The 24,419-nt window shown below is 42.3% G+C and overlaps 1 protein-coding gene across 1 annotated transcript in view; it reads right to left on the reverse strand.

Moving 5' to 3' along the window:
• The window catches only part of PIK3R4 (phosphoinositide-3-kinase regulatory subunit 4), a 107,777-nt gene that overhangs the window by 82,615 nt on the left and 743 nt on the right, over positions 1 to 24,419 (reverse strand). Inside the window, exons 2-4 of the mRNA XM_082258059.1 lie at positions 18,484 to 19,245; positions 16,287 to 16,420; positions 10,862 to 11,444 (exon numbers count right to left, since the gene is read on the reverse strand). Coding sequence (XP_082114185.1) covers positions 10,862 to 11,444; positions 16,287 to 16,420; positions 18,484 to 19,198 — 1,432 coding nt within the window. The 5' untranslated portion in view covers positions 19,199 to 19,245. The remainder of the gene's footprint in view (positions 1 to 10,861; positions 11,445 to 16,286; positions 16,421 to 18,483; positions 19,246 to 24,419) is intronic.

Raw genomic sequence — 24,419 nt, forward strand, 5'->3', positions numbered from 1 at the left:
TACCTTATCTCAGATCTCTTCTGGCCGGTCACGTGACCTCTGGCCAACCTCCTCCCCTATCTAAGGGCTACAGCGGGAGAAGCTGAGCGGCTAGCACAGCCGTCACGTGACTTCCCCAGCTGACATCAGAGGGAGATCTCGGTCCCTCCCATTGTAGCCCTTAGATCGGAGATGGAGAGCGGCCGGAGGTCACAGGACCGGCCAGAAGAGATCTGAGATAAGGTATTTACAGGCAACATTTTATACAAACATTTACACAGTGTAGGATGGATTAATAAAACAGAGGGACTGGCAGTGAATTTGTTTTAACTTAACAACCACTTTAACGAGCACTGAAATAGATAATGTACCAATCTGAGTAATAAAACTTAATTTTTTTTTTTTTATTATAAAAGTAAGAGGGCAACATAAAACTAGTGCAATATTTGACACTGTTTATGATAAACTAACACATCAATATCTGGTTTAATGGATGTAGAAGAAAGTCTCAATAAATTCTCAAGGTGCTCATTAGATATTGTGGTTTTTATTTTGCCCTTTGTGTGCTTCATCCTTGAAAATAGTTGCTCACAAATATAGGTGCTGCTGAAAACTGATGACATGAATAAAGCTTGATTATAAAGAATGGGATATTTTTCTGGGAAGATAAAACGTATAAAAGTCCAGTAAAGAGACGCGGTCACATTTTTCTTTGGCTGCATGTGTTTGCTAAGTGTAAATGCATTTTTATAAAAAATGACCAAAAATGAATCATTTTTAGGTAAGCTAATGATTTTGTGATGGGCTGTCTTGGGCCGTGGGCCAGAGGTTGGACAGGCCTGATCTACAGGCTTTCTCTGGGTCAGTGAATTTTAGTATTGATGCAAGGGGGTCAGCATTATGCAAGAGGGTCTGCATTACAGCCAGGCATAGAGCATTTGAAGGATTTGTTTCTCTCATGACAGGTTTACTTTCACCAGATTAATTTAGAAGAAGAAATGTGTTTACCCCCATTAAATTTGAACCCAAATGGGCTTGCTGGACACATTTTCGATCTACAACTAAATACAACCATCTATATCAGTGGTCCTCAACCCTGGCCTACAGGGCCCACTAACAGGCCAGATTTTCAAGATAACTGAAATACATCCCAGGTGATATAATTTGCTGCTCAGTGATTGCAGTATTCTAGTCTGCATCTCCCCAAGGTAATACATAAAATCTGGCCTGTTAGTGGGCCCTGTAGGCCAGGGTTGAGGACCAATGATATAACCCACATAGCCCTTCATAAAAACGTTCACATTATACACAATATCCACTTACAAATAGAAACATAGAATGTGTCGGCAGATAAGAACCATTTGGCCCATCTAGTCTGCCCAATATATCTGAATCCTATGAATAGTCCCTGGCCCTATCTTATATGAAGGATAGCCTTATGCCTATCCCATGCATGCTTAAACTCCTTCACTGTATTTGCAGCTACCACTTCTGCAGGAAGGTTATTCCATGCATCCACTACTCTCTCAGTAAAGTAATACTTCCTCATATTACTTTTAAACCTTTGCCCCTCTAATTTAAAACTGTGTCCTCTTGTGGTAGTTTTTCTTCTTTTAAATATGCTCTCCTCCTTTACCGAGTTGATTCCCTTTATGTATTTAAAAGTTTCTATCATATCCCCTCTGTCTCTTCTTTCTTGCAAGCTATACATGTTAAGGTCCTTTAACCTTTCCTGGTAAGTTTTTTCCTGCAATCCATGTACTAGTTTAGTAGCTCTTCTCTGAACTCTCTCTAGAGTATCTATATCCTTCTGGAGATATGGCCTCCAGTACTGCGCACAATACTCCAAGTGAGGTCTCACTAGTGTTCTGTACAGCGGCATAAGCACTTCTCTCTTTCTACTGCTTATACCTCTCCCTATACATCCAAGCATTCTGCTGGCATTTCGTGCTGCTCTATTACATTGTCTTCCCGCCTTTAAGTCTTCTGAAATAATTACTCCTAAATCCCTTTCCTCAGATACTGAGGTCAGGACTGTGTCAAATATTCTATATTCTGCCCTTGGGTTTTTACGTCCCAGGTGCATTATCTTGCACTTATCCACATTAAATTTCAGTTGCGGATAAGTGCAAGATAATGCACCTGGGACGTGCAAATCTCAATCCTTCTGGTCCTAATAATAAGGGAGCTGTCCCTCTCCAGATGTCACGAAAAAAAACCCTATACTTGGACTGACCTGATAACCTGCAGATGGGGAAAGTAAGCGGTAGCCATCCCCCTTTCTCCTCCCTTACCTCCCCCCCCCCTTTTTTTTTTCTTCTCCCTTCTTCTAGTCTCCCCTTTCCTCGTCATATTTTCTTCACCTCCTCTCCCCTCTATTCCACTGCACTATCAACTCTTTTTTCATTCCCTTCAATTCATACACCCCAACTTATAACGAAAACAGGTTGAACATCAACCTTATGACCGGGCCAATATATACCCTTTAAAAACGATACACCAGGCCTACGCCTTTGCAACCTTCAGAAGCTCTAAGTTCCACAGAGACTGGTCAATTTGGGCAAATAGCAGATATTTCCTCCCATCCTGTTGACACTTTTACAGTCACATAGTTTAGTTCAGTATGTCAAAGTTTACTCTGTAATAGTTTAAGGCCTCGTTCACACTGGGGCGATCCGACTTGCCGGGGCGACCTCAGAGGTCGCAGCGCGCTGCTCGCACCGCGACCTCGGAGCGGCCGGCACGGACTTCATAACATTGAAGTCTATGCAGGTCGCTCCGGGTCGCCCCAAAGAAGCTCCGGACCCTTTTTCTAAGTCGGAGCGACTTGTGTCGCTCCTATTAGAACGGGTCCACAACTTCTCTATGGCAGGCGACCTACGGCGACCTGTCAGGCGACCAGGTCGCCTGACAGGTCGCCCCAGGGTGAACGGGGTCTTACTCTCCCTGCTGATAGTTCAGTTAGCAGATGGCCCACGTTGTGCTTAATCCATGTTCCCATGTTATTGAGATGGGTCAAGGATCCATCCTCCATTATGGTCATGTATTCCTTATCTCCTGTTTACTCACATTATCTTGATATGTTTTATTTTGTTGTATGTGTATTTTAAATACCTCAATAAAAATTATTGAACATAAAAACGGTACACCAATGATGCACCAAAGGTAATCCCAGGACATACTATGGTAAACTCATTAATATATACTCACCCTTTGGAAACCATAGAATATCTAGAACATAGATATCAGTTCATGTCTAAGATACAACTACACTCATAGGCTACGCTATACCACCAGATGCCTGGTCAAACTAACCACGATGAGACTGGCTCATGTCATGAATGACAAAAACAATATTACCTGTTAATAATAGGGATGTAACGATATTGCCGCTGTCGCTGTATCGCGATGGTTACCGTGTCCCAATATCGTCGTGGTTGGGTTGCACGGTTTTGCAGGCGGCAGATGATCAGGGGCGGCCGCTAGAAGAAAAAAAAAAATAGCCGCGGCTGGGACTCATCTTGGAGTATTATTCAAATTCACTGGTCTGGCCGCCGTCTCTGTCTCGGCTCCTGTCTGTCACGGTCACTCACCTGTCACCTCCCTATGCTGCAGTACTTAGTGCTTACTGGCCGAGCCGAGGCGAGCGGCTGCCAGTTGGTTTGGAGCAGTGTGGGTGGGTGGGCTTGTGGGGCAGAGGCGGAGCCAGCGCACGAGAGCGGCGGACTCAGCGGAGCAGCTTCCAGGCAGGCACCAGGAAACAGCACCACTAAGGCAAGAGCAAGACACCGGACCGCCGGTGAGTGTAATGTCACGTGTAAAGATAAATTAAATGAAAAAAAAAAAACACTGACGCCAGTGCCACTATCATACTGATGGAATTCAAATAGTGTATCTGTGGTCATTCATTAAACACTAAACAGGAGGATTTGCAACATTAGGTCATAGAGTTGGTTTTAGGGGGAAAGCAAGCATATCATATTTTTACTTAGTGAGTAAATATTCAAAGTGATTTTTTATGTGGCTTTCACATATTTGCAAACTTATTTCTTCAATAGTATTAAAGACAGAGATTTGTTCTAATACTGCGGCCTGCAGGCCTCATTGATGATCCCTCAGGCTGGATGTTCTCTCACTCTGGGCTGTCTGGGCGACTCCAGTCTGCAAAGTAACTACTACTTTAAGGGGGGGCATTCTTCTCACTGACCATCAATGTTAGGGGCATTTTTTTATGAGCTATTTAACAATACCGTGAGCTTTCCCACAATATCGCAATAAATATCGTACCGTGAGGTCAATATCGAAATTGTATCGTACCGTGAGATTTTGATATCGTTACATCCCTAGTTAATAACCTCATGCTGAACATGATAATACTAAACACATTCTGTAAACAAACAATCAACTGCTCGGTATGCTGTTATTTTTCTTTAAAATGACCAATAAAGAAACAATTTCTTCCTTTTATCCTTCTACCTGGAAAAGGAAGAAGTGGACTGTGTTGCCCCCCAACTCCAGACACAGTTTGTTCCCAAAAGGGGTGTCCAGATGGGGTGACCAACACCGTTAAAACAAGCTTAACATCTATTGTTTGAAATTTATATGTACTGTATGTGTACGGTATTCATCTTACTTGCTTGTACTGTGTTATCTCCTGAAAAATCAATAAAGAAATTTTGGAAAAAAAAAAAGAAGAAATTTGTTGATTGCATAATAAAATAGCATGCGATTCTTCCTTCTGATCAGACGCAGAGTCATTTTCATACAGGAAAGCTTTGTTGTTTTCTAGTTTCCTTATTTGCTCACAAAAGGTGAATATTTCCTCTGTATTTAGCTGACTTTGGAGAGGATTTTGTTTGTTTGCACTGAGATAACAGATCATGGTTATACATACCATGTTCCTGGTGTCTAATGAGGACATATTAGAATAGTGTTTATAAGCCTGTCCTCACATCCCAGCAACACTGCATGTTATGCAGGTCATCTCACACATGGAAAGATGGTATAATTGGCAATGTCATTTAGCTACCCGTGTGGATATCCAAAACACATGAATTGATGGTAGAATGTGAGAACAAGCTGTCTTAAAAGGGATATGTTATAATCAGAATATCACTGCTTTAATGTAGCTCCAACCTATTCACTAACAGTACTGTCAGGGAATAACCACCTCTGTTACAAAAAATTGAATACCACATTGATAATTACTTTATCTTTAAAGTGTTACTAAACGCACAGCAGTAAAACCATTTTATTAATGCAGTAAAGCATGCTTGTTATACTCACTATGGAACCTAAGGCGTTAAGTATGTGCATTGAGTAAAAAGGCTGTTTGATCCTGTCTTCTCTAAACCCTTCCCTTCTTCCACTGACTCCAATCCACCTCCTGACAGTACAAAGCCTTAAGGGTACTCTGCACATGCTCAGTTTGGTGTGTTATTTTGTTTTTCGAGGAGGGTGCATGTGACCAGCACAGGGCCAATCAGCATTGTCCAGACTGAGGGTCACGGGTCATGCAGCCTCACAGGAAAGTGACAGGAGAATGAAAACTCCTCCTACAAGCTTTAACCAGTGCTCGGCCGGACATTGAAAGAAGTCACGAGACTGCTATATACTGCTGATGAGAAAAGGTATTTAGCAGTTTATATTTACTAAAATAATTGCATTTCCATGTTCTGTTTACTGTGGGAGACCAGATATAGCGAATGCTGGGTTCTGATATTTTAAAATTAAAATGTTAATATACCACCATTAGCTGCTATAAACAAGTTAAACGTTGTGTGCAAGCACAATATCACACTTATCCGATTGTGGAGGTTACCAAGAACCAACTGATTGTTTAATAGGCAGTCTACGGCATGGGCTTTTTTTTTTTTCCCCTAAAATGTGCAGAGAAGGATAATACAGTAAAACCTTGGATTGCGAGCATAATTTGTTCCATACACATGCTTGTATTTCAAAGCACTCTTATATGAAAGTGAATTTCCCCATAGGAAATCATAGAAACTCAGATGATTTGTTCCACAACCATTTATTCATAAGTCCTTCAGTTTATAGTCCATATAAAAATTATAGCAATGTGATAGGTTGTGTAACCATAAAATGTCCATCCACAAATGGCACCTCCACAAGGGGATTAGCAGCAAATTTCAGCAGGAGCTACAGAGTATAAAAGAGAAGAGGGGCGCCGCTAAGTGTAGCAATATGGTTACATTTAATGAAGGTTCAACATTTATCAACTTACATGGTTGATGATTAAAAGAGGCACATCTAAGTATGCAGGCATCCGGGGTAAAGCTGTCCACATAGACCATCCTCCTCACCGCCGGCTCTCACCGCTGTCAGTCTGCAGTTGTGACCGGGAAGACTACCCTGCAGTAGAGCGATCTGAAAGCGAGACCTGAAGCTCTCGTGAAGCGCAGCGTGGAATGGATGACGTTGATGGCGGTGCAAAGGATGGTCTATGATGTGGACAGCTTTACCCCGGATGCCTGCATACTTAGATGTGCCTGTTTTAATCATTAACCATGTAAGTTGCTAAATATTGTACCTTCATTAAATGTAACCATATTGCTACACTGAGAGGCACCTCTCTTCTCTTTTATACTCAGTTGTGACATGAAGCTACTTGTATATCAAAACATCGCTTGTTTATCAAGTCAAAATTTATATTAAAAAAAGTGTCTGTCTTGGAAAACGCTCTCAAACCAGGTTACTCTCAACCCAAGGTTTTACTGTAGTTGGAAATATAGTCCATTTTCATTTATTATTGCAAAAGTTACTTAAACATAACGTTTGACGAGACACATTTTACGAACTTGCTGATCACGACTCTCCTGCACATGTGCGTTGGGTCAGTGAATCAAAGTATTGAAACAAGAGAATCAGCATTGCAGCCAAGCAATTAGCATTAGAATGAGAGGTTAACTACTAGATGAATTTAAAAGTTGGAACTTGTTGATTGCATAATAAAAAAATACTTCCTTCTGATCAGATCCATAGTAATTTTCATATAGAAAAACTTTGTTGTTTTCTAGTTTCCTTATTTGCTGACAAAAGGTGATCATTTCCTGTGTAATTAGTTGACTAGTTGATTTTTTTTGTTTGCACTGACATAACAGACTGGTTATACATGCCATGTTCCTGGTGTCTAATGAAGTCATCTTAGAGCCGTATTTATAAGCCTGTCCTCTCACATATGAAATGACGGAGTAATTAGAGTCTAGGTAATGTCATTTAGTAACCTGTTTGGATTTCCACAATACAAAAATCGATAGTAGAACTTGAGGACAAGCTGTCTTACGACCCAGACATACGTTAAACTCTATCCACTAGACAGTTTCATTGCAGAATTAAACGTTTTAGTCCATTAGGCCGCTAAGGAACAAGTTATAAAGAAACATTTCTAACCAACTTCTGGCAATTCATACGTACAGTACATGCTATGGGTTGCCACCACCCTATGAGGAAGAAAAATGTGCCAAAGAGCCAATTCCACAGGCTTCGGTCAAATTGCACTGCCCAACTATGTTACCCAGAGGCAAATCATGAGGAAAAAGCTTTTAGATAAAGGATATTCCACCAGTGTAGTGAGTGGTCAATGGAAGTTCAACATGGCACCTCATGCCAAAGGACTCTCTGAGGATCTAAAAAAAGAATTGTAGCTTTACATAAAGATGATCATCCCCGCTGAAGAAGTCCACGCCCATTTGACGTAACGCGTACGGGGACTGGTCAATTGATTCTACGGCTGCAATAACAACCAGGAAGGAACTCGGCACCGTTCAGCACGCTGCACGCTCTGCAATTGATTATGCTTTTACACTCCGGATACAATGTAAGTGCAATACCTGTATATGCTGATTAAAGTTTGGCAATCAAACAGAGAGCACTAGATTTCCTCTTTTTACTATTTATGTTTGGGGACGTATCTGGAAGTGTATTTGAGTCGCATACTTTGCAGTGAGAGATTGCTTTACCATACCTTGATGGCCAAGTGCTGGAGGCTGTGATCCGTTCATATTGGATTATCTGATGCTGTGTTCCGTGGAGACTTACATGCTTTTAGACCCTTTAGGGTCGAGTTCTTGAGGTGAGAGGCAGATAATGTTTGGTGGTGGGAAGTTTTGAGCACAGAAGTCACACCTGCTGTTATTTCACCAGATCACAAGTGGACTTTATCTTTTTCCTCTTTTTTGCTCTCTTTGTTTTGCTCCACATCACCTCAAGCTATGGACTGTCTCCTGTTTCTATTAATTGGTTTTATTATTGATTTTGTATTTTTGGTTTTATACTGATCTTATTAATTTGAACATTTTATTCATTTAATTGGGATTCATCAGACTGCGCTACACTATATTTTAAGATTTATGTTGAAGGAGTCAGATTGCCCTTGAGTGTTAGCTGCTGGTCAAATTATTGTTTACTCATTAAGCGCTGAATCTTTTTATACAATTTTTACATAAAGATGGTCTAGCCTAGAAGAAGATTGCCAAGACTCTAAAACTGAGCTGCAGCGTGGTGGCCAAGACCATACAGCAGGTTAACAGGACAGGTTCCACTCGGAACAGGCCTCGCGATGGTCGAAATAAATGTATACGTGCTGCCAGCATTGCTGCTGAGGTTGAACGGGTGGTGGTGGGGGGGTCAGCCTGTCAGTGATACGCCTCACACTGCATCAAATTGGTCTGCATGGCTGTCGTCCCAGAAGGAAGCCTCTTCTAAAGATAATGCACAAGAAAGCCTGCAAACTGTTTGCTGAAAACAAGCAGACTAAGGACATGGATTACTTAAGCCATGTCCTGTGGTCTGATGAGAACAAGAAAAATGTATTTGGTTCAGATGGTGTCAAGCGTGTGTGGGGACAACCAGGTGAGGAGTACAAAGACAAGTGCGTCTTGCCTACAGTCAAGCATGGTGCTGGGAATGTCATGGTCTGGGGCTGCATGAGTGCTGCCCGCACTGGGGAGCTACAGTTCATTGAGGGACCCATGAATGCCAACATGTACTGTAACATACTGAAGCACAGTATGATCCCTCCCTTCGGAGACTGGGCTGCATGGCAGTATTCCAACATGATAAGGACCCCACCTCCAAAATGGCCACTGCCTTGCTAAATAAGCTGAGGGTAAAGGTGATAGATTGGCCAAGCATCTCTCTCTCTCTCCCCTGGAACTGGCCGATATTACCAATATTCCAAATATTGCTTATGTAAGGCTAAAATGATGTCACATAGCATAAGTCCATTTACAAATGTAATTGAAATGGCACTCACATATGTACAAATTAAAGATATAAGCAATTCCACATTAGCAGATCTGCTGGTAGATCGGTATCTCTCACCCACTTGCCGTAAGTGACACCCAGGTGATACCGCTCCGTCCGGCATACGATGACGATCTCAGAGGTCATGTGGTTAATTAACAAACATTAACATGTTCAGTAACAGATTTGTGTCGAAAATTTACATTTTCAAAAAATCGCCGCATATCGGCTGATACCGATATGCATTGGCCAAAATATCAGTATCGGCAGCGAAAAATCGATATTGGTCGATCACTACTTCTGGGCCTGAATGAACACATTTAAGGACTTGATATTGAAACTGAGGCAGATGCCAAGCATCTGGAAAAAAGGTTAACAGACTTATCAAGGACTATTTAATATACCTGATATACTGCTTTTATGCTTGGACAAAGAGTAGTATCTGGTCAAAATAGGCAGAGAAACCAACAGAAGGTACCTGATATACCTGATATGACTATTTGCAGTGCAAATTATGTTTATCTTACAAGACAAAATGCCAACTTTACCCAGCTAGTCACAAAAGAAGTCCAAAAAAATGTAACTTTTAAAGCACACAATCCTTTCGAATTACAAAAAAAGAAGAACAGCTGGTAAAGCAAACATGCAAACTAAACTGAATACAATTTACAAATTTTGGTTGTGGCCTCCATTTTTTGTTTACATCCATCACGGAAAGTCTCACTGTCCTGGCTACATGGGTGCATTGTAGCCCTATAGATTGTAGGAAAACTTAGTCCAGCCATAGACAGAGCAATTTTTTTTCCTGCAACTACGGGTCAGTCAGGTGACAGGGGAGTCCCTCCTGCTGAACCATTGTGTTCTCTCGGTGCAAACGGCTAGCAAAAATCGCACGTAAAATCTGGTAGGCTGGTTGTACCCAAGCTGATCAATCAACTTGGGTATATTCAGCCTGCCCATACATGATGGTACAAACCCTCTATGGCTGGCTTTACCTTTTAGTTTTGGTCTTTCTTCTCCATATGACTGCTGCTTCCAGATTTGAACCAGGGGTAACAGCAGGATCTGTCTGAGGCAAATATAGCCAATCAATGCTTCTGTCTCACACAGATCCCACCTCCACTTACCATTGGAAGCAGAGATTTGAAAAAAGTGAGCATTTCTGTGATCTCCAAGGCTATTAGTGTGAGTTTAGGGTAGAGAGCAAAGGGACAAGAAGAAAAAAAAAGCCTCCCAAGTTCAAAATTTTGGTTTACCAGATCATGACCCTAAGATCCGGTTCACACTGGGGCGACCTGTCAGGCGACCTGGTCGCCTGACAGGTCGCTCGCCATAGAGAAGCTGTGGACCCGTTCTAATAGGAGCGACACAAGTCGCTCCGACTTAGAAAAAGGGTCCGGAGCTTCTTTGGGGCGACCCGGAGCGACCTGCATTGACTTCAATTATATGAAGTCCGTGCTGGCCGCTCCGAGGTCGCGGTGCGAGCTGTGCGCCGCGACTTCACAGGTCGCCCGGCAAAGTCGGCTCGCCCCAGTGTGAACGGGGTCTTAAGAGGTGGGATGAATGCGTAATGTATAAAACCATAGGAAATGTGCAGCCATAATTAGCTTTTACTCACCTGCATATGCTAGTCTCACAATAGTGGCTTCATCCTGAGCTAGATGGGCTATGCCAGGTAAGATGTACTCCGGGTAAATATTGATATCATTCCTAGGTACCTCCTTTACCAAGGCTAACACTTTGGTCAATGTCCTCACGGCCTCCGCTTTCACTCTGGGCACAGAGTCATTACTAAAGTGAAGTAGATATGGAGTGATGCGATTCAGTAGAATCGCAACACTTAAACGTGGAGCAAGGTGGAGAATAAGTTCTAGGGCAGCCAGTTTAGAGTCACAATACTTTAGTGTCTGCAAACAGGAGGTAATTACTGAGACCAAGATAAGGAGGCCATTTTCTTTGGTCTCACCCTCTGCTTTTTCACTCTGGTCGTCTCCACACACGTTATGGATGATATTATCCAAATCCTTACGGATAACCAGGATGCGTTCATCAGCAGAGTTAAAGGTTTCTTTAGCAAACTGGGCCATGTAGGGCTGCAGAAAGGAGTAGAATATTTCAGGGAATGCATTGCTCTTTTGTTGTTTGAGGTAATCTTCTGCTGCCAATCGCTTTTCAGGCTCACGGCGGATCATCTGTGTGACCTTTCAAAGACAATAAAGAGACAGATTACTCTGTGTACAATCTATTATATACACCCGTTTGTCAGGTGTACACTATTACTACAGACAATACAAACAATAAAGTGAATCAAACAGTCTGTCAGCTATAGCAGAACAATAATTTAAAGAAGGGATCCACGCATATTTAGGTGTGGTCTTGGTCCAACCAAAACATTTGATTTTGCCGCTTTCTGTAGCACTGATTTGTCAGGTATTGTGAATGGAGCTATTCAGAAACAGGTTTGTAAGAAAAGAAACGGCCGCACATCCAGGAATTCCAATTCACTTTAATTTCCAAAGTGATGACACCAAAGACACCAACATAGGGTCACGTAGACGCGTTTCACACATACATCTTGTGCTTAATCATTACATTAATGATTAAGCACAAGATGTATGTGTGAAACGCGTCTACGTGACCCTATGTTGGTGTCTTTGGTGTCATCACTTTGAAAATGAAAGGCAACTGGAATTCCTGGATGTGCGGCCGTTTCTTTTCTTACAAGTTTTCCACGGAGGCGGGCCGGGGCTAGCACTCTATGGGATATTCCACCTCTAAGCTACCATCAGACACCTGGAGCAGCGTTTTCTCCCTTCAGAAACAGGTTGGTTGCTTGCTTGCTAGGTACCTAACTAAAAAACAACCATCTCCTGGACTAGCCCCGATACAATTGATATATAACAGAATTCTAGGAGGTAAAACTTCTTCTTCTTGACTATAGGAGTAGTTTCGAGATTTAAAGTGGAGTTCCATCCATTTTCGTAACTTTAGATGTATGTAATCCCCTTTAAAACGACTTTTACCAATGGAAACTTTTGAGTGAGTTGTACTGCATGTATTGTATTCAGGCCGTTCTCTGCCCCCCCTCCGCCCCGCCTCCTCTCAGTGAGTTGTACTTTATGTATTGTATTCAGGCCGTGCTCTGCCCCGCCTCCGCCCCGCCTCCTCTCAGTGAGCTCAGTGAGGATATAATGCTTTCAGTCCTCGCGGAGGCGGGGCAGAGAACGGCCTGAATACAATACATGCAGTACAACTCACTGAGAGGAGGCGGGGCGGAGGCGGGGCAGGTCACGGCCTTAATACACACAGTACAGCTCAGCTCCTGGGTAATACTGCGAGATTTCTGGCATGGAATACATCCCAGGACACACTGCGAATCGCCGAATGATGTCATCGCCGATCGGACCCGGAAGTGAGGAAAGGAGGAATAAACAAGAAAATAAGGTATTTACTAGCAAAAAAAAGTTTCCATTGGTAAAAGTCGTTTGAAAGAGGATTACATACATCTATGTAATCCAACGTATTAAAAATGGGTGGAACTCCGCTTTAAGTATTTACATGGTAGATAAGTAAAGTCTGGTGCTATTGACTCAAACCCAACAAGATCAGGGAATGTAAAATCCAGGGAAAGCTCTAACATGCAGAGGCAAAAAGTTTTTTGTTCTTATTTCGGTTTATATTTCTTCCATACAAAAAGAGTTTGTTCATGTTCACAAGTACCATGAGGTGAATCTCATCTATTTGGGACAAGAATCCTCTTTACCCTGATTTCTACCCTCATATAGTTTTGTAACATTGAGCTGGGGTAGAGATAAAGGAAAGAGTTGGACAATACGGGTTCCTGGTTATAATTGGAAAGACGTGTTAAGGAAGGTCTTAACGTAAACAATATTGCCCTCTGTATATATTTGATTATATGCTTAACATATACAACTATAATGGAGCCGGATGGAAAATTATATGGGTAAGTCTATGTTTTATTGAAGATATGTTGTATATGCTGGGTTTACCCAACTGTAATTGTCTTACTTTTCTTTGTGCTAATTGTACTTGTTTTACAATTTTTCAATAAAAAAATATCTGATAAAAAAACATTCATCTGCACTTTACAATCTGGTCTACATTATATCCTCACTTTGGGGTGGATATACCAAAGGCAAAATAAACTCTGGATTTTGCAAATTCAGCTGTTAGAGAGCATAGAAAATGAGAGAAACTTCTGCTTACTTCCATTATCCAATCACGCGCATGCAAAAATGTAGGGTTTTTTTTTTTTTTTCCGATTTCCTTGCATATGATTGGATATTCTTTGCAAAGTGAAGCTTAATCTCATTACCTAAGCTCTGGAGCAACTGCACTTGCAAAGCACACAATTTATTTGCCTTTAGAAAACCCACCCCACTGTGTTTTCGATATACATGTTGAGTGAGTAATCAGAAGAGAAGAGAAGATTATATGATGTGATTAATTTAGAAATCAATTTAGGTAAGTGTAATGCCAGGTACACACAAGCCAAAAATCAGCCAAACACGCTCAGTTCAGTAGAAACTGTCCGACTTTTGGCCCGTGTACTCAGCCTCCTGTCCAACCAGCTTTTATTGAATAGGCATGATAGAAAACCATCATTCTGATCAGTGTCCTGATGGGATGCTCTCCCCTGTCAGAATACAATAACACAGCAGGGGAGATTGTTGTACTAACATCGCTTGCGTCAGTGCTGTGATCTGTCAGGTTTATTTCATTTAAACCCACTCCCAAACTCTGCTATGGCCCAATGCTGGATGTTCTTAATAGATACTTAGGTAAATAAAAACTTCTAGATCCCTGCACTTTATGCCTGTGAGCAGCTCTTATTTTATTTTGACCAAATCACTTTAGGGAAACCAGTGCTGTGAAAGGCATGGAGGCTGCTATAACTTACCTTCCCTTCTGAAAATTTTGGGCTGTCACGCCGACTCTAATGTCTCAATATTTACTCCAATCACTAGCCTGGAACAAGCAGACAGACAATAATCTTTAACTATTCTCCAAAATTCCTGGTCTGCATGCTTGTTCCTGGTGAGTGACTCAGCCAGTCAACTTTCATGTTCAGAACAAGGTGATAAATTTCACCTTCCATAATTTTCTCATGACAGATTTGGGTATTTAGGAATAGTACAACAGAGAAATGTTGGAGAAGGTTATGTATAAGGAAACTATTTTAGGGGTTAGAGTGAAGGGTTTAGGAAAACCAAAGTATAAGTGGTGGAGTTACTTAAAGAATAAGTTGACCTTTATATAAAAATAAATGCAAATTTTTTTGCAGGTAAAAAAAATTAGCCTGGATAGCATTGCATCTATGTTCAGCAGATCGCGGGTGCAATGCAGGGCTTATTTAGACTGTCAGTGTAAGCTGCCTGCTCGTACCTCGTACGGGCAGGCAGTTACACAATAGCCGGAAGAGTCAATGAACTAGCTAAAGCGCTCAACAGCGCCATGGTTCTTCATTGAGAATTACAATCCATAAGCCGCAAAGGCTGTCAGTACTTGTAGTTCATTCATTCACAGAACTCTGTGAATGAATGACGTGGCCGTGTGGGTGCAGCAGAGAATGCATTAACCTCCCTGGCGGTATGATTATGTCAGGAATTACATACCAAAAGCGGTACAATTGTTTTCATGGAAATTTGGCGTTATGTATTATAGGCCTACAATTCTTAGTAATTACTGACTTAAACCTGACCAAAACAAGACTCTAGTAGACATCCCAGATGTGATAAATTTGAAACACAAACGCGTGAATTATAATCGAATCAATAATATTATTTTATTATTTAATATATAATCTATATAATAAAATTATATTATTGATTAGATTATAATTCATGCATTATATATTATATATAGATATATGTGTGTGTGTGTGTGTATATATATATATATATATATATATATATATATATAAAATATATAACGCATGAATTATAATTGAATCAATAATATAATTTTATATATATATATGCGCATATATATATATATATATATATATATATATATATATATATATATATATATATATTTATATATAATATAAAATGTGTTTTGTGTTTTGTGCAATGTTTTTTTTTTTGTTTTTTTTTTAATTTCCCTCCCTAGTTCCGCTCCCATGCAGCATTGCTGCTGCAGGGAACGGAACTAGGAAGTGATCAGACCGACGGAGGACGGAGGAGCGGCGGGACTCTCGGCTGGCGATCTCAGCAATGAGAGATCATCGCTGGATCGCCAGGAGAAGGTAAGAGAACACTGCTGCGCTCTCTGCACATCCACCCCGAGCGTGACTCGGGGTTACCGCTCCTGATAGAAAAAATCAACCCCGAGTCACGCTCAGGATTACCGCCAAGGTGGTTAAGGTAAAACCATGTTAAGTTTTGAAAGTATAAGATACTAAAGGTTTACAATTCAAATAGAAATAGTAATATAACCTGATTGTGTTGTGTTTTGTTAAAGCGGTAGTATACTCCGTCATTAAACTTTTACCTACAGGTAAGCCTATAATAAGGCTTACCTGTAGGTAAAATGAATATCTCCTAAACCTGCACGGTTTAGGAGATATTCGCCCTGCATGCAGCCGCTGACACCAGCAGCACATGCGCTCTGAAGGTCCGGCGGACCTTCAGAGCTCTTTGCCGGCTCCTTGCCGGCTCGTAAACTCCCGCGCGCATGCACAGGAGTGACGTCATCGCGGCTCCGGCCACTCACAGCACCGGAGCCGCCGAACCCGGAAGAGATGCTGAGGGAACATGCCAGCTCCCTAAGCGCTATTAAGGCGACCGTGTCGGGGCTTCGTTTTAAGGTAAGTATTTCATAATGAGCTAGTATGCGCTGCATACTAGCTCATTATGCCTTTCTCCTGCAGGGTTTGTTATTTTTTTATGTGAGGATACAACTGCTTTAACAACATTGTGTTAAAGCAGCCTATTCATTTGAACAGTGTGCAAAAAATGCGCACTACTGCAACATATTAATATGAATTGGCACTTACGAATTCTTTGCCTAGGACTTACCAGTTGTCTGATACAGCCATCTTCGATCTTGCTCAACACTTGATCTGGTGAAAACTGTCCTTTTTTGTAAGCTAAAAGCTGTGACAAGTCAAATAAGGGCACTCCCTCTGTGAACAGTTCTGCTATTACACACCCTGCCAAAGAAAAAAACATAATCTGTCAGTATAAAAAAAAAAAAGCACAGTTTTTTCCTATTTCTTTAATTAATAAACTTAAACAACTCAGTCATTATCTAGTTACAATTTGGAATTATGTCACTAACTTTGGGGTTTACATTTCAGTTTATTGTACTGTGTGTTTCAATAAAGTGTGTTTTGATACCTGTCCCTTATAATATTTCCAGTTGTTTGTGTTTCATATGTTGCTTGGTTTGGGCCACAGGTATCCACACACAACATTTATCTAATGCACAGGATCTTTGTGTGGGAAGGTTTTATTGTACCAGCACATACAGTACCTGCAGCAGCCTTCCAGACCCTCCTCTCACAGCCAAATGCCAGCCTGTTCTGACAGGCAAGCAGCAACACATTTAGGGCTCGTTCATACCATATGTGCATGGAAATTGATGGGAAAACCGTGCAGATTTCACTTGCAGAGACATCAGTTTCAAACCATTTTCTATGCGCATTTCAATGAGTTTTAATGCACATCAGTTATGTGTTCAAACCAATGTTAATTTCATGTAAATTTTTTTTTCTGTGCAGAAAACTGCATACACATTGCAGATTCCTGCACAGAAAAAATCTGCATGTTGTGGTGTAAACAGTGCACATAGAGAACCATTGTATTCTTTGAGCTCTTGCAAAACGCGTGCAGAAAAACAAACATCTCCATGGTGTGAAAAAGGCCTTAAAGCGGAGTTCCACCCAAAAGTGGAACTTCCGCTTTAGGTAGTGCTAACCCCCTGACATGCCACATTTGGCATGTCATTTTTGGGGGGGGAGCGGGTACCTAGTTTTGACAGGTACCCGATCCCACTTCCGCTCGGAGCGCCGCGGCGCCCTGATCGCAAGTTCTCCTCTCGCCCTCCCTCCCTACAATCTTCTGGGACAATGCAGAGGTCCCAGAAGATTGCCGGCCAATCACGACGTGTAGCGCAACTCGCGCATGCGCAGTGCGTACCCGGCTGTGAAGCCGCAAACTGTCACAGCCGGGTGCCCACACCAGTGATGCCGGCGCCGGAGAGCAGAGAGGGAGAAGAGCGAGGCTTCGGGCGGCCGCATCGCTGGACCGTTGGACAGGTGAGTGCGTTAGGCTTGTACTCCGCTTTAAGCCTTGTTCCTTTTGGCCCACCACCAAGATGGCCAGCCTCACTTGGCAATAGAAGTGCAGAGGAGGTAGGTAGTACATGGAGGAAAGCTTTTATCAGAATTACAGCCTGACATTTGGACCTGTAAAGGTTTTGGAGACAGCTACAGGCACATATATTAAAAAATAATAGTGCACAGATGTTAAAGAAATTACTATCAAATATGGAGACAATCCATAAATAAAAATGGGGATTTGGTCCCACCATATGGCCATATCGTGCTCAAGCCCACCACTACGTCAAAGTACCCCATTGTCAGTGGGGTACTTTGACGTAGTGGTGGGCTTGAGCACGATATGGCCATATGGTGGGACCAAATCCCCATTTTTATTTATGGATTGTCTCCATATTTGATAGTCATTTATTTAGCATGTGTGCGCTATTCTTTTTTAATATATGTGTCGCTTGGTTAATAGCTGCACCGGCTTTAGATATACATGTTCAGGGTTTGCTCCCCCAATTTTTTGCTTGTTTAGCTACAGGCACATGCCTGCACTTAAAGCGGAACTAAACCCATCAATTTAACATTTAAAAAAAAAAACTGTAACATTCCAAAACGTGCAAGGAATGTAACTGTCCCATTTGCTTGCGTTCTCAACCAAACTGTCAAACCATCAAATGTCTGGTGTCCTAGCTGATCACATGTGCAGCATCATGGCAGTTGAAGATCAAACAGAGGCTAAATGGCAGCTTCCTTGGCCTTAAAATGATAGGAGGGTTTAGTTCCGCTTTAACACCTTCACAGTTTACTTTTATTGACTGTTTCAAAGACTGGACTACAATGAATAAATGTCTTTCTAGTTTCTACCTCTGACTTTACACATATGACCAGCAATATAACCACCATTTATACAATATAACAGTTTGTACATGCTACAATATAAGTACCGGCAGAGAAGATATCCATAGCTCGCTTAAGATCTCCTCGAGTTCGTTGGTTGTTGTTCGTCAGGTCAACCAGAGGTGTAGAAGGATCCTCTGTGGAAAAAGTAGTCCCATCCACAAACCTCTCTGGGGCTATATAACAAGTTCTTCTACGGGAAGTATCGAAGAAGTAATTAAAATCTGCAGGGTTATCTTCTGGAAGATATGTTGGCTTGAAACTTGCAAAGTCTGTGAGAAGGACCCAGTTCCAACTGGTAACCATTACATTTTCTGTCTTGATATCTCCATGACACACACCAGATTTGTGTGCCTGGTCCACAGCGGTTAGGATCTGGAATGCAATCCATCGCTTCTCTATGTTGTTTAGAAAAGGCCGGGTGCTTATACGGTCATACAGGTTGTCTCTGACATATTGTCTAAAAAGTAGAGCAGCTTTTTCATTCAAGGTAAACTTCTGAAAAGGGAGGCAGTTCTGAGATGAACAAAGCCGAATTTTTAACTCCTCAAGTTCCTGCTTATAATTAGTGAGTGGTAGAGATGGGTCTTGGATAGCAAATACTTTGACCACAACCAAACCTTCGCGGTGCTTGGCCCGAGCGACCTTAAAGAACCGCGTACTTCCCAGGCTCTTGTCATACTCAAAATCGTGGATATCTGAAAAATAGCTATCCACAGACAAGATCTGAGATGGGGCAATTCCTGCTAACTGGTTGCCCATGATGCATTCACTTTTTTCATCTGTAGCCTGGTGAAACTACAAGATATCTGAAATACAAAAAGAAAGAAATATATATTCAGTTTTGGAAATCTGTTTAATGGGAGATTTAAAATTTTAAAGAGCATAAACAGTAAAGCAAGAACTAACTAAAGCAAATTTCTGCAACATGCCATTCAAAATATACACAGAATTTCTGTACAGCACATCAGCAAGTTGGCAAGAGAGGCAAGTATTTACATTCTTCTTTATAGATATTACTTGCCTGGCAAACTTCAGTGGAGTGGCAAAATTGCTTAAAGGCAGCATGAAGAACGCCCGCTGCTTCTCACCTATGCTAAAAGCAAGCAGTGTCCAGGTGATCCCTGCCTGGCTCACATCTAGGATTAAAGTGGTTCTAAAGGCAGAAGATTTTGTAGCCTTCTGTGTGCAGCTCCCCCTCCATCCCCCTTTTATACTTACCTGAGCCCAATAACCATCCAATGCTGTACATGAGAGCAACATAGCTGCTCTCTCTCTTCTCACTGGCTCTGAGGCAGCAGCAGGAGCCATTGGCTCCTGCTGCTGTGAATCACAGCCAGTGAGAAGGGAGCAAGGGCGGGGTCGAGACACACAGAGAGCAGCTTGGGAGCGAGCACAGTTGTGTGCCCCATAGCAATCGGCTTGCTATTGGAGAACTCAACTGTGAGGGGGAGCCCAGGAGCACATGCGGGGGACCCAAGAAGAGAGGGATTGGGGATGCTCTGTGCAAACCCATTGCACAGAGCAGGTACATATACCACTTTTGTTATTTTAAAAGAAAAATATCCCTTTACAATCAATTTAAAGATGAACTCCTGAGAAAAAAAAACCTAAAGCAGAGCAACAATGCAGCCGCACCAACTGCACATACTCTCCTTCCTTTTAATCACATCATTGAGTTCACCCACTCGGAGCAAAGAGACAAAACCCTGTGTAAGCTCTAAACTGCGACCTGGAGCTTACCCACTTCACTACTGCCTTATTTTTTTTTTTTTTAACGGAGAAGCGATGGACTGTTATTTACTCAGTGTTTTTCTGTTTGTAAAGGGCATTGGAGAAAGCACCATTGGGCGGTTGTTGCATCCATTAATGACTGTGAACTAAGTCACCATTGGACGGCTCAAATCACAGAGAGTGTACTGAGCCAATCAGAGCAGCTCTCTACCTTGTGATTGCTGTAATGACCAATCACAGCGATCACAAATGTAAACATGCTACTGTTTACATTGTTGTTCATTCCCTTTCCTCTTACAATGGAAAAAGGAGATAATAGTCATTTATAAATAGGGAATTATTTAATAGATCATCTGCAGCAGACAATTCATGGTGAGGGATTTTCACAAAGTGCGGGATCATTTTTTTTTTTTTCACCTCCTCGTACATCCAATCTTTATCTTTCTGTGAAATGACCTTAAGGCGGAGTTCCGGCCTCAGAAACGTTTTTTTTGATAAAAATACTGCCCAAACAGTGATCCTTAGCCCTTAATATATCCGCTAATCCCGTAGTTAATAGTTTTATATGTTTTATCAGAAATTCTTACTTTTAAAATCCTTTGCTAAGCGCGGCTATCTTTGCTGGGGTTATACGAAGCCGCAGTGTATAGATGTCATTCCTTCTTCCTGGTTTAAGCTCATTGTGTATGCAGAATGCGGCGCGAAATCTCGCGCATGCACAGTACTATGCAATCGGTTTCCATATCATAGCATCATTTCCTTTTTGCAAATAACGCGATGAGAGGAGCGGCCGGCCGCCTACGTCACTGCCCATTGCCTTCTGGGAGTGATGAGTAAGAGCTCCCAGGACGCATTGCAGGGCAGGAAGTGGCGGCGCAGGCCGCGGCCGCAGAGGGTGGAAGTGGAAGAAAGGGGAGTATATTTTCTTCTGAATCAAGGTAAGTAAAAAAAAAAAAAAAAAATCGGGACTATCCAATTGTTTTTCAGGTTACACTCAGCAAGCGGATGGCACAAAATCGATTCTGTTGATTTTGAGGCCGGAACTCCGCTTTAATATTAACTTTTCACTTCTCTTATTCTGCAAATCTGAACATTAACCTTGTCCTCTCCATCCTTCCACTGTATGTGACCTGAACATTAACCCATTCACCTCTTCCTCTCGGTGTACATTTATTATACATTATATTGTCAAAAGTATTGGGACACCTTCCTTTACACGCACATGAACTTTCATGGCATCCCAGTCTTAGTCCGTGGGGTTCAATATTAACTTGAGTTGATAGTGTATCTAGTGCACCATTACCAAGCTCTAGTTTAACCACCATAATACCCGCATCATTCTTCATTTGCAAAACACTGTGGCAAAAAATTAGATCACCTTGAGGAGTCTACATTCCTAAGTGCCGGTTCACATTTGTGCGATCACAGAGATTGCATGTAATTCAGAGCGCACTGCTCCTAAAATGACATGTGATGTTTGTGCGGTGCAAATTCAGCCATACAGTTTGTATGGCTGAATTCGCACCGCAATCGCACTGAAACACGCACAGGACCCTTTTTTTGGTCCGCAGCAGAATCGGATCGCATGGTGGTTCACACTAGTGCGAACCCATTCTGTGCGAACTTTCAGATCGCACTGCGATATGCGATCTGATCTGGGGCTGTCGTTAACTTTTAATTGACACCCCCAGCATATTGCATATGGCAGTGTGAACTGCCAGGGGTGCGGATGCGATGCGGGAACACGCTGTATATTCGCAGTATTCCCGCATCGCACAAATGTGAACCGGCACTAAAGGGGTGTGTTTATACAGTCCTGGCATTTTTATTTATTATGTATATATTTAGTAAGCAATTATTGTTTTTGTCAAAATGTTATTTTTTTTCTGTTTTGTATTAAAAATGTAAAGACAGTGGTTAAGCCAGTAGTTAATAAATACCACCAAAAGAAAGCTCTGCCAAAAAAAAAAAAAAATACAGCGGTGCTCCAGCCCCACCCCCCCCCCCCCCATGGAAAATTTTAAAGTCAGCAGCTACACATACATTAGCTGCTGGCTTAATATTAGGACACTTACTTGTGTGGAATCCAGCAATGTCAGAACCCCAGTCGATGTTTCCATCAGCTCTCGGTTGCTGCCGCTGCCATAGCCGGTAAGGCTACGTTCACATGTAGGCGTTTTGGGGCGATTTTCAGCTCTAAGGATCAGTTCAAAAAACGTCCAACAAGATAAATCCTATTCATTTCAATGGCCCCTGTTCACATCTAAGCGTTCCGACACCTTGAGCAAAAAGCCTGATGCTCCAAAAGTACATGAGCTTCATTTTGGGCAGATTACAAGCGTTTTTGTTAGATGTCAATGCCTTCCTCCAAACACCTGCAAAAAACGCCTGTAAAAACACCTGTAAAATGCCTGTAAAACGCTTGTAAAAACGCCTATAAAATAGCAACGCCTACATGTGAACATAGCCTAAGGGAAACCAGCAGTGAATCCTTGCTGCATCACAGCTGATTTACTACTGCGCATGCGCGAAGCGCGCTGCGGTTTCTAAATGGCCCTGCGGCAGGGAAGGAGGAGGCCGGCCGAACTTCTGATGAACCTCGCCGCGTCGAGGTCCAGCAGAAGTGGGGGGACAGGTACCCGTCAAAAACAGGTACCCGCTCCCCCCCCCCCTCCCCCCCCGAAAGGTGCCAAAGGGGGTAGGAGACATAAGCAGAGCTTCCACTTTTGGGTAGAACTCCGCTTTAAAAAACTATATAAAATTAATTTTGGTACGGTGTTGCATGACAGAGTACTTGTCAGCCAAACTAAGGGATACAGGCAATCCACAGGTTACAAACAAGATAGGATCTGTAGGCTTGTTCTTAAGTTAAATTTGTATGTAACTTGGAACAGGTACATTTTTTTAAGTGTCGCTCCAGCCCAAAAAATTTTTTTACGTTTTTTGGATAGCATAGGGAAGGGTTAACACCACTGTAACGCTTGTTTTGCCGTTTATGCCCCTGTTCTGAATATTTCACCTCACTTTTTGTCCTTGCGACAATTGAATTTTGAACATTTTTGGTTGTTGTGGAAACAAGGATTGGTGATAAAGCTTCAGGGGAGACACCTTTTTCCTATGAGAACTCTTACAGGAGTAAATGCCCGTACACACGATACGAAAATCGGAAGTAACATTTCGTCCGACGAACGATCTGCCGATTTTCGGATTGTTAGTATGGTGCTTTCGACAGCTGATTACGAATTTTCGGTTGACAAAATCTGGATGTGCAGGCTATAAAATTTTTATCGTACGTCAATACAACGTCCGATTTTCCTTTAATTAGTACAGTTGTAAGAGCAAGACTAGGCATGCTCAGAAACGAAAGAACACATACAAAACAATTCAACACATGACATCACTTCTGAAGTTGAATTCTGTCGTACGAGAATTTTCGTATGAAAGAAACCTCTTCACTTTCCATATGAGACTAGCATGCAACAAAAATCGGACGCAAGATCGTGCGATAATCTGATCGTGTGTACGGGCCTTAGGATTCCCTTCCTATGGGTAGATTTCCTCTCACTTCCTGTTGTCTCCCTCCGTTTGTAAGTAGTAGACATATGTAAGTCGGATGTTTGTAACCCAGGGACCGCCTGTATATGCAGACTTGTACTCAAATACTTAAACAAGGACTCCCTTACCATGTGACAGGGTTGGGTGCCAATCACAAGCACCAGCGCTTTTACAAAGCAGGAAGTGGAATGAAGCACGTGCTCTTTATACCTGGAAGTACCATGAGGGGCGAATTTACTAAAACTGTAGTAGACAAAATCTGAAGCAGTTGTGCATGGCACCCAGCTGCAGCTATCCACGCCTGTCTGCCCAGCCAGCGATTGCCAGTGGTGATCGCAGCTGAACTCATATAGAGCGTGTCCAGCAGTGATCACCGCTGGAAATCATTGGCCGGGCGGACAGCCCCAGATAGCTGCGACCACCGCCAACCTGTCATTGAAGTGTACAGGGCTCGGCGGTTGGAGGTGGCTGCCACATTGGTGCAGGAATCAGTCGATTCCTGCCACCGCCATGTGCACCTGTGCGAATGCAGCCTAATGCCCCTTTCACACGGAGCAGATTCCGTTCTGATCAGTAGGAGATCAGCTCCCATATCGGAGTAGGAGGGACACATGTCCATTTACACCACCTAACCATTGAGATGACTGGACCGCCCCATCAGATCCACCTGAAAAACTGACAGGCGAACCTGATC

Source organism: Pelophylax lessonae, assembly GCF_965119305.1.
Source record: "Pelophylax lessonae genome assembly, chromosome: 5".
In the NCBI taxonomy this organism is placed as follows: domain Eukaryota; kingdom Metazoa; phylum Chordata; class Amphibia; order Anura; family Ranidae; genus Pelophylax; species Pelophylax lessonae.